Here is an 11,960-nt window from a genome sequence, read left to right as displayed (position 1 = left end):
CCCTTCAACATATATCACTTTCCTTTACTGTCAGATTGGCTAATCTGATAGGTGTGAAGTGATACCTCAGAGTTCTTTCAATTTGCATTTCCTAATCAAGTGTGATTTAGAACATTTTTTTTTTCATCTGATAATTGATAATCTTGATTTCTTCATTTGAAAACTGCCTATTTATATTATTTGACCATTTGTCTCCTGGGGAATGACTTGTACTCTTATAAATTAAATTTAATTCATTATAATTTTGAGAAATTTGATATTTATCAGAGAAATTTGATATAAAATTTTTCCCAATGTGTTTTTCCCTTCTAATCTTGATTATATAGGGGTTTTTTTTGGTACAAAAGCTTTTTATTTTAATATAATCAAAATTATTACTTTAACATCTTAAAATGCTCTCAACTTCCTCTTTATTCATAAATTCTTGTATTCTCCATATAGCTAACAGGTCAACTATTCTATGTTCCCATAATTAACTTATGTTATAACTCTTTATACACAAATAATATACCCATTTTGATTTTATATTGGTATAAAGAGTGATATATTGGTCTACACCTGGTTTCTGCCATACTGATTTCAAGATTTTCCAGCAATTTTTGTCAAGTCGTGAGTTCTTATATCCAAAGGTGGGGTCTTTGAATTTGTCAAACATTAGGTCATTTACCCCTATATATTGTATATTTAATCTATTCCACTGACCCACCATTCTATTTCTTAGCCAGTACCAGATTCTTTTGATGATCATTGATTTAAATACAATTTTATATCTAGTATTACTAGTTTACCTTCCTTTACTTTTTTTCATTAATTCTCTTGATATTCTTGACCTTTTATTCTATCAGATTAATTTTAAAAATATTTTTCTACTTCTATAGTATTTTTTGTATTTTGATTGGTATGGCACTGAATAAGTAAAATAATTAGGTAGAAATGTATTTTTTATTATGTTAACTCAGCCTACCCATGAGCAATTAATATTTTTTTCAGTTATTTAGATCTGATGTTATTTATGTGAAATGTCTTGTAATTGTGTTCATTTAAGTCCTGTACTTGTCTTAGCAAGTAGATTCCCAAGTGTTTGATATTGTCTAGAATTATGTTAAATAGGATTTCTCTATCTCTTGCTGTTGAATTTTGTTGGTAATATTCTGATGATTTAGTTAGGTTAATTTTATATCCTACAACTTTATTAAAATTAGTTATTTCAAGTAGTCTTTTAGTTGATTTTCTAGGATCCTCTAAATATAAAAACATGTTATCCACAAAGAATGAGTTTACTTTCCTTATTGCCAATTTAATTGCTTCAATTTCTTTTTCTCTTCTTATTGCTAAAGCTAGCATTTCTAGTACAATTTTTTTTCTTTCCTTTTATTTTTTAAACCATCACCTTCTGTCTTGGAATCAATACTGTGTATTGGTTCCAAGGCAGGAGTGGTAAGGGCTAGGCCATAGGGGTTAAGTGACTTGCCCACTGTCACACAGCTGGGAAGAATAATATTTGATCCTAACCTGTCTGTAGGCCTGGCCCTCAATCCACTGAGCCACCCAGCTGCCCTCTCTAGTACAATACTAAATAATGGTAGTAATAATGATTATCCTTGCTTCATCTTTGATCTAAATGGTGAGGCTTCTAACTTATCCCCATTGCAGATGATACTTGCTGATGGTTTTAGGTAAAAATTCCTTATTATTTTGAGGAATTGTCCATGTATTCCTATGCTTTCTCTTGTTTAAGGAATAGATGTTGTATTTTGTCAAAGGCACTTTCTGTATCTATTTGAGATAATCATGTGATTTCTCTTACTGTGTTTATTATTATGGTCGATTAGGCTGATGATTTCCCTAATACTAAACCAGGTCTGCCTGTCTGGTTTAAATCACACCTGGTCAGAATGAATGATCCTTCTCATTTATTATTATCCTTTCTTATATTTTATTTTTAAAATTTACACCTCTATTCATTAATGCTATTGATCTATAATTTTCTTTCTCTATTTTTGTTCCTACTGGATTTGATAACAGTACCCTATTTTTGTCCTAAAAGGCATTTGGTAGGATGCTTTCTCTGCCTGTTTTCTCAAATACTTAAAGTAGTGGTGGGACTGTTTGTTCTTTAAATGTTTGATTAAATCCACTTGTAAATCCATCTGGCTCTGGGAATTTTTTCTTTAGGTGTTCATTGACAGCTTATTCAATTTCTTTTTCTGACATGGGATTATTTAAATTTTCTATTTCCCCTTTTGTTGATCTATGCAATTTTCTTTTTGTAAATATTCATCCATTTTTCTTAGCTTGTCAGGTTTATTGGAAAATAATTGGGCCAAATAGCTCCTAATGATTGCTTTAATTTCCTCTTCATTGGTGGTAAATTTACCCTTTTCATTTATGAAAATAGCTATTTGATTTTCTTTTTTTTAAATTGAATTAACAAATGCTCTATTTTATTTGTTTTTTTTAAATAAAACCTACTTGTAGTCTTATTTAATAGTTCAATGGTTCTCTTAAATTCAATTTTCTTCTTTGATTTTTAAAATTTTCTATTTAACCTTTAATTTGGAATTGTTCTTTTTCTAGTTTTCTAGTTGCTTGCCAACAATGATCAGGTTTTTCTCCATTTTAATTATTAGAGCATATAGATATATAATTTGTAAATTCATAAATTTTTAAATTAATAAAAGAGTTAAAAAATTTCTCCTAAATACTGCTTTGGTAAATTATGATATCTTGTCTGCCCACTTTCATTATTCTAAATGAAATTATTAATTTTTATATAATTTGTTCTTTTACATACCCCTTTTATTAAATTCAATTATTTTATTTTCTAATTAATTTTATTTGTCTTTAATGGTTTCACTGATTATAATTTGTATTGTATTGTTATCTTAAAAGGGTGCATTTATTATTTTTGTTTTCCTACATATTTGGTTGTGAAATTTTTATGCTGGATATATTGTCAATTTTTGAGTAGGTGCCATGTACCACTGAAAAGAAAGCATATTCCTTTCTCTTCCATTCATTTTCTCTTGAGATCTATTCATTCTAACTTTTCTAAAATTTCATTCTCCTCATTTCTACCTTGTTTATTTTTTGGTTAGATTCATTTAAATTGGAGTTATGGGAATTTAGGTTCCCCATTAAAAGAGTTCAACCATTTATTTCTTCCTTAAGTTCACTAAATTAACCTTTCAAAATTTGGAGGCTATTCTATTTGGTGCATATATGTTTAGTGCTTATATTACTTCATTTTCTATGGTACCTGTTAATAAGGTACAATTTCCTTTTTTATCTCTTAATTAGACCTGTAGGTTTCTCATAGATCATGATTCTTACTCCTGCTTTTTTCTTTTTGCTGCAGATTCTGTTCCATTACTCTGTATGTGTCTCCCTGCCTCAAACATGTTTCTTGTAAAGACTATATTGTAACATTTCGGTTGTTGTTTTTAATCTTCTCTACTGTTCACTTCTGTTTTTAAGCGATTTTATCCTGTTTGCATTCACAGTTATGATTATGAACAGTGTATTTCCCTCAGTCTTATTTTTCTCCTTTTAATCCTCTTCTTTAGGTCTCCTTTCATTCAGCTGCTCCTCACAAATGCTTTACTTTTAATCACAATCCCTTTCTTCCTCTCTCTTTTATGACACCCTCTCTTTTTGTTCCCCTCCTACTTCTTTGAAGGGTAAGGTAGGTTTCCATACCCAGTTAGTATTCATTGCCCCTTCTTAAGGCTTGGGTCCTCACTGCAGGCTTGAGCTGGGGCTAGAAATTTTAAGTTATATGTATGGATTTGCACTGCTCTTAGGGTAGGTAGGTTTTCATGGTCTCAAAGGTGACTTGGTCTCATTTTTAGAACCTTGGTACAATATATGTGTGGTGGGTGGGGCTTTTTGTTGGCTTGGGCCACTATTCCTTTGATTAGCCTGGCTATAGGCTGTGTAGCCCTTGTGTGATCTCTGTTCCCCTCACAACCGAGTAACCCAGATCATCTCTGGCTACTTTTCAACTTGTTTTCTACAGGAAAGTTGCTTAAATCTATCTTCCTCATTCAATCCAGTTCTCATTTTAATGTGTCATTTTATGGTTGGTGGGTGAAGATTCCCAGAGTTGTTCAAGATTTCTCTATACCCTTCCATCATGACTCTGTCCCTGGAACTATCCTCAATATATTTTTTTCAATCTGCTCCCCACTTAATAATACCCAAAGTAGAATTAATTACTCTAGGAAAAGCAAATGCCTTGTTCTCCAGTGAAAATCATCATAACAAGAGGCCTATTGTTGGTAAAAAGTGAAGAGCTAAACCTTTTCCTATGACCATGCCTCATTTTAGTGAAGAATAAATAAAAAAAGTAAAATAAGAGAAAAATAGATGAATAAAATAACAGGAAAATTAAGAGACTGAGTGAAGCAAGAGGAGACGATCAAGGAAAATTGACAGATTTCTTTGGGATCCTGCTTAGTTCTGGAATCATTGTAGCTATGAGGTATGTTCAGTGAAATGGTCACCAGATCCTGAGTAGGAACAGCTACCAGTGGATACTAGTTATATAGTTTGGGGCATTTTTTGTCCAAAAGACCACCAGTAGTTCACTAAACAATAAATGTATGATTCCTAAATCTCTGTTCCTCAAATAGCCTGTTTCTTTTTCAATATGTTAACCTACCTCTGTGCAAGCAGAAGGTAGACAGAAAAAAAGGGATATTTTGTCCATTTAGTCCATATAAGGTTTTGTGGGTCCCTGGAAATCATCAATATTTCTTTTTACCTCCTTTCAGGCAGGATCCCAGCCCCCAAAAGGCTTTTTTGAACCATCTGCATTCCAGTAACTTCCATCTTGTGATTATTTCCAATTTATCCTAGATAGAGCTTGTTTGCACATTTATTTGCATTTTCCTTCAGATTTTGAGCTCCTAGAGAGCAGGTACTCTATCTTACTTTTTTTTTTTTCTCCAGACTTGGTATAGAGTTAGGCATAAAATAGATAGTTCATAAATGTCACTCATCAACTGACCATTCCCTCCTTTAACTAAGCTAAAACAGCCTTTGTGCAGCAGACAAAATCCATAGTCCCTACCCAACCCAAGCATAAGCCATTAGCTGGGAAGGTCTTGCCACAGTTATTCATTAGTCACTTACACTTAGAGCATTTATTGTCAGTTTACCACCATGAGACATTAGAAAAAATGTTTTCATAGTAGTTCTAAGTAGGCTGCCACATGCTATCTAGTTCATCTTCACAATGACCCTAAGAATAAAGTGCTATTATTAAACCCTTTTTAAAGCTGAGGAAACTAAGGCAAACACAGATTGAGTGGCTTTTCCAGGGTTACATCATGTCTGAAGATGAGTTTCACTATGGGACTTCTTAATTCTATTTGCTCAGCTCTATCCAATGTACCCGTGCAGCCTCTTTGAATTTCACAAAGTACATTAAATACATTGGATCCCCGCCATGACTTTGTGACCTATAGGACTAAAAATAAAAGGAATCTGCCTAATATTGAACAGAGAATAATAGCCAAGCCCACAGATGTGGTCTTTGGTGCTCAGCACTTGGAGCAATGTGCTGAGTTCTATGTTCTGCACATTGGGAAGGACATTGATTGGCTAGAAAATTTCAAGATGGAGAAATACTTTTTAGTCTCACTACTTAGAATTGGTGGAAGAAACTGTGGATGTTTAGCCTAAAAGGGATAAAATATGTGTGTCAGGAGAGAAATCAATTTATTTTCAGGTACCTGAAGGAGGGTAAACTGGTGGAAGGATATGACTTGTACTATGTGTGTAAAGGTGAGAATCAGGGTGGGGGAGAAGGAGACATTAAGAAGAAACAAATTAAATGAACAAATTTTTGTTTGATGTAAGGAAAACATTTCAGAAACAATATTATTAAGAAGTAGAAAAATGTTACAAGTTTAAATCCCACCTCAGATCCTAATGAATAATATATATCTATGGAAAAGTCACGTAAGTCAATCAATCTCTATTTAGCTTTAAAGGGGGAGATAATACAATTATTATATCTTACATAGTTCTCAGGAGATTCAAATGAGAATTGTGATAGAAAACTTTTGCAAATGTTTAAGTCCTATATAAAGGTGAGTTATCAGCATTAATGGCAATGACTATCTTAACTAAACTTGACTATCAACTCCCCTCATTTAAATATTCCATACAGTAATTTGCATACAATATATTAATCATCAAAAAATTTAATTAAGTCCTCATTAGGACTCTACAGTAAACCATTGCTCCAAGGGCTCCTTCAGTTACTGAAGGATGATGAACTTGAAAAGCCCCAGGTGATGTTTCTAGAGTATTTGGATGTTGAAAAACAATTTACACATAATGTTATTGGAGCCCCAAAACAACCCTATGAGATGTGTGCCACAAGTACTTTGCATATTTTCAAGATAGGGAAATGGAAGATGTCAATTGACTTACCAGTGTGGAAAAGGTGGGTTAGATAGAGAGGTTTTTTTCCCAATTCTTCCTGATTCCAGGTCCAGAAATGTTTCCACTATATTAAGTTGCAATCTATATAAGCACTGCAATCCTAGACTGGGTATTCTAGAACCTACCAAGCTTGATATGGAGAAAGGCAGCTAGACTTCCAAAGAGGAGGGTTAGCCAAGAATTTTATATTCAAGGTTTGACCTTGAAATTCCAACCCGAGGAAGCATGTGACTCCATTATACAAACATCTCCATAGTCACCAGGACAAAGAGGGCAAAATTTCCCAGTGGCAGAATAGTCACTCATGGACATTGATTTGGCACGGATGACAATACAGTTAGGGATGCCCACTCCTATCATCCTTTCAACTCAACCTCAGGAAACACAAAAGAAACTAGATGAATGAATAAATGACTAACTGACTTGTTCCCACAAGCTGGTACCACAATATGGAACCCTAGAGTTAAATGTTTCAATGTCAAGTTAGGGCTAGAGCAGGGACCTTATCCAGATCTGGGAGACCTGCATCTCTGAGGAACTGGTGGTCCCTTGGAGAAACATAGCAACTCTGCTGCCAACTCATGAACAAAACAAGCCATTAAAATTCTTCTCTGATCAGGGGAGGAAAATATGAGTACACACAGAGATCATTTTCTCATGAGTATTTTGTCATTCCTTGCATGTTATTAGCACAATGAGGTAGAAAGCTTTCTGGACAAGGCCTTTAACTGGAGCTTGATTCTATTCCTCCTAGTTAAGTGTCATGGATAGTCATTGCTCATCTCCAAGACTCACTTAATTCATTTTAAAATTGGGTAAAATCATCTGAGACCTGAATATAGTCAAAAGGTTATGGTTAGGATGAAATGTTATACTGACCATGAAAGAAATGAGGTAGTGCAAAGATATCCACTTTGTTCCCTAGGGAAAAGATGATTGAATTTGGTGGTAAAAGGTTTGGGATGGAATGAGAGATCCCTGTGAAAATTAGGCAAGTAAGTTATCCTATATGTAGTCTGATTTCCTCATTTGTAAAATAATAATATTTGCATGTCTTTTCTAGTTATTATGGAAATTGAGATGATAGTCATTTGTAAATTTAAAATTATAGTTTCATTATTATGAATATTAAAACTATTCCTTTTAAAAATCTACTCAGAGTTCCCAGTTTGCCCATTTCCTCCTCTCCTTTTAATCCTACAAACTCTGGCTTTAAAGGATGCTTGCCTTCAAAGTTCTAGTTCATTGGTAATGGAGTGGAATGCTGGAACAATGATTTGGCAATATGTAAGTAGAGGCTTTGACAAGTTTCCTATAACTACTCTTGAGGACAAAAAGCAAATAATTACAGGGAAAAGCACAGTGTGGCAGATTCAGATTTTGTTGAATATTTGAACCCAAAAAGGATTCAATAATGGTTCACTGCCACATTGGGAATCACTCCATCCTAAGCAAAGGTACAGACTGTACCTAAAGATTTCTCATGGCATGATTTACAAAGACCTGATTACATTTATATTAGGAATTTTCAGCATCCCAGTAGATCATTACCTACTTGAGAAAGCACGTTCCAAGTTCTCCTGACCATTCCAACTGCAATTAAGATTGTTTAAAAAGACTCCTGGATTCATTGATCTCAAGTGAAACCAACACTTTTTTTTCACTCTTAAAGGTGCCCTACAAAGTTACTGAAGACTGATGGCACTCTGGCAATCTTTGTAAATGTTTCTGACCTGTTATATTATGCATAGGAATTCTATTAATTCTCATGATAGCCCTAGTTATAATCTGGCTTAAAGGAGTGGTTTATCTGTTCCAAAGATTGCCTGATTCAAGTTTATTTAGGCATCAGGTTCTATAAATGGACTGTCTTCTGTTAATATGTCCTTTCTTGTTGTGACTTCAAATATCAAAACATCAGCTAATCCTTTGCCTGCTATCATGTGTTATCTGATGTTTAATGAGACATAAATGCCATCCCCATTTTGTGACCCTGGAGATTCTTATCACTGTCTGTCCTCCAATGAATAATAGTGGCATGCAATAGGTTTGGTTTTTTCATTGTATCAGAAAGACCAACACCTTCCTCCAAGGATATACAGTTACCACTCAACAAAAGCAGAGTTGTTTCATGAATGCTGCAGTATTATGTGTCCCCTGAAAACTCAAGTGTTGGTGTCTCATACAAATGTAGAGGTTTGGGAACTGATTTTGATAAAGGAAAAATATTACATGAAATCAGGAGTCCCATTGGGATGAAGTTACATCCCTCATCAACAGAAAAAAAAGGCTTAGTTTGCCTGACTGTCCTCAAATAATCACTAGTTCTGGTGATGTTCTCAGTATGTCCTGAAGCACCCTCTGAGTTTGCCAAGTTCCTAATTTACCCTCTGAATACAGAGCATAGACTGAGACCAGTAGACTAAAGGAGTCTGTGTTATGTACTAATTCCCCTGTATTCATGAAGACTATCAAAATTGAGTCTGAGAGTAGTTTTATCACGAGCCTTCTGGAGCGTAACATCAACATCAACACACAGAACCTGACCAAAAAGAACTTTACTCTCAAGGAGATCATGAAGCAAATTGCTAATGTAAAAGTTTTCTTTCATACTGTTAAATGACTACTGAACAGTCAGCTTGAACTAATACATCAAAGAGGAAATGTCTGGTGAATTAATTAATAAACTCTATAGATTATTGAAACATCTTCATTAATGAAGGTTTTATTCCAATTATCTCTGAGGTCATGAATTGAACCACTGAGCTCATGAGTGTAACCACTGGCCCATCAGTTTCTAAATGCTCCACTATTTTTCCTGGATCTTCTATGGGGACAACAGCACATAGTCTAAATCATAAGCAAGCTCCTTACTCTTACTTTCCACAAGGAAATAAGAATGTGTGCATATGTTTTTGACTTCTCATCTGTCTTCTAGTAATAAGTGTGATCACTTTTGGTTATTTGACGTTCTGTTCCTATTTGTCTCTGTGGAATAAAAAATACCTAACCCCAAAGATAGGAAAGCATTTTATGGGATAGTCCTCACTGAATCTATTGAGCTTAATGATTATTTTAGAAAGTGTTCCTATACTGAAGTTGAAATCTTTATTCCTGAAGTTCACAAGACTGATGTCTATATCCAGACTATACATCCCTCAAGAGTCAAATAAATGAGAATATTTCTCATTATCAGAGAAAATATAACTCTGTAAGCAATTCTAGTGTGAGTGACAGAGTTTTCAAGAATATTCCAGAAACCAATGTAGAAAAAGAAAATGAAAAGAATGTGTTATTTGACCACTGTGAAAGGATCTCCACATTATGCAGTTTAGTTTCTTTTATTCTATGGAGTGATTCATTAAAGATAATGACTGATTATTAATTAGAAAAGTATAATAACAATATGTTCATTAATCAACTAGAACCTAATGTATTTAGCTGTTTTCTCTGTAGTTTCATATTAGCTCTCATTCCTGTAATTTCTTATTAGATTCCAGCAAGTGATCAGGAGGTTCATTCACTATGATCAAGTAGGATTTACCAGGAATGCAGGGCTGGTTCAATATTAGGAAAACCATCCACATAATTGACCACATCAACAAGCAAACCAACAAAAATCACATGATTATCTCAATAGATGCAGAAAAAGCCTTTGATAAAATACAACACCCATTCCTACTAAAACACTAGAAAGCATAGGAATAGAAGGGTCATTCCTAAAAATAATAAACAGCATATATCTAAAACCATCAGCTAATATCATTTGCAAAGGGGATAAACTAGATGCATTCCCAATAAGATCAGGAGTGAAACAAGGATGCCCATTATCACCTCTATTATTTGACATTGTATTAGAAATACTAGCAGTAGCAATTACAGAAGATAAAGAAATTGAAAGTATTAAAATTGGCAATGAGGAGACCAAACTATCACTCTTTGCAGATGACATGATGGTCTACTTAAAAAATCCAAGAGAATCAACTAAAAAGCTAGTTGAAATAATCAACAACTTTAGCAAAGTTTCAGGATACAAAATAAACCCACATAAATCATCAGCATTTCCATATATCTCCAACACATCACATCACCAGGAATTAGAAAGAGAAATTCCATTTAAAATCACCCTAGACATTAAAAAATACTTCGGAATCTATCTGCCAAGAAAAACACAGGAACTATATGATTAATTCTCTAATTAAAAAGAATGACCAAATTGAAGTCGTTGTCCCATCATAGCTTTTCTGAAAGCATTCTTAACTTCTTTGTTCCTCAGACTATATATGAGAGGATTCAACATAGGGATAATCATGGTGTAGAATACTGACACCATTTTGTCTGAGTCCATTGAATGACTGGAGCTGGGTTGGAAGTACATGAAGGTGATTGTCCCATAAAATAGGAACACTGCTGTGAGATGGGAACCACAGGTGGAGAAAGCTTTCTGGCGCCCATCAGCAGAACGAATCTTCAGGACAGTGATGAAGATTAACAAGTAAGAGAAAAAGATGATAAGAAATGGGAAGGATGCATTTAATGACCCAAAAATGAAGACTACTGTCTCAGTCGTGTGAATTTCAGAGCAAGAGAGAACTAAGAGAGGGGGAATGTCACAGAAAAAGTGATGGACTACATTGGACCTGCAGAAGGAAAGACTAAAAATGTTTCCTATGAAGATGGCAGAGGTCAGAAAACCCCAGATATGAGCCCCACTGACCAGATATACACATATTTTTGAAGTCATGATTGTGGTGTAATGTAGGGGCCTACACACAGCTGCATGGCGATCATAGGCCATGAAGGCTAAAAGTAAACTTTCAATAGTAGCAAAGGTCACAAAGAAGAACAACTGGGTAGCACATCCATTATAGGAGATGATCTTGTTGCCTGTGAGGAGTCCAGTCATCACCTTGGGAATAATAGTTGAGGAAAGACCAAAATCCACCAGAGACAGATTTCTGAGGAAAAAGTACATTGGGGTGTGGAGGTAGGAATCATGGGAGATCAAAGCTACCATCCCCAGGTTCCCTACCAGGGTGATGAGATAGATGAGGGTGACCATTATGAACAGAGGAACCTGAAACACTGGGGCCTCTGTTAATCCTAAAAGGATGAAGGCATTCACTTCAGATCTGTTATCCATTAATTTCATTTGAGTGTGATGTCATTCTCCTGAAACAAAAAAGAATAACCATCAGAAAAATTATTTCAAGATGACTCTAGGACAAAAACAATCATGTAAATATCTTTTGTGAAGAATAGAAATAGAGAATTAGGTGACTAAAAACAGTTAGGTAATCCTCATAGCAATTACTGTAGGTACTCCAAATCAACCAATCAAGTTTCTTATAGAGTATTTCATGTATTCTCCTCTACTTTTCTCAGATATATTTTATTTTTCCCACCTACATGTAATAACAGTTTTCAACATGTATTTACTAAAATTAAAAGATTCAAATCATCTTCCTGCCCTTCCTCCTTTCAGAAATGATAAGAAATTTGAT

At 34.4% G+C, this 11,960-nt stretch overlaps 1 protein-coding gene across 1 annotated transcript; it reads right to left on the bottom strand.

Annotated features, from left to right (window-relative positions):
* Window positions 1-10,654: 10,654 nt before the first annotated feature.
* On the bottom strand, window positions 10,655-11,676 carry LOC100026786 (olfactory receptor 5B2-like). The gene has a single exon (XM_001377249.4). It carries the CDS (start codon window positions 11,606-11,608, stop codon window positions 10,655-10,657), a length of 954 nt encoding a protein of 317 aa, XP_001377286.3. The 5' UTR covers window positions 11,609-11,676.
* Between the last annotated feature and the right edge of the window lie 284 nt (window positions 11,677-11,960).

The sequence above is a fragment of the Monodelphis domestica genome, chromosome 6, assembly GCF_027887165.1.
Source record: "Monodelphis domestica isolate mMonDom1 chromosome 6, mMonDom1.pri, whole genome shotgun sequence".
Classification (NCBI taxonomy): domain Eukaryota; kingdom Metazoa; phylum Chordata; class Mammalia; order Didelphimorphia; family Didelphidae; genus Monodelphis; species Monodelphis domestica.
The sequence above is the reverse complement of the archived record's forward strand: the minus strand, read 5'-3'. Positions and strand labels throughout refer to the sequence as shown.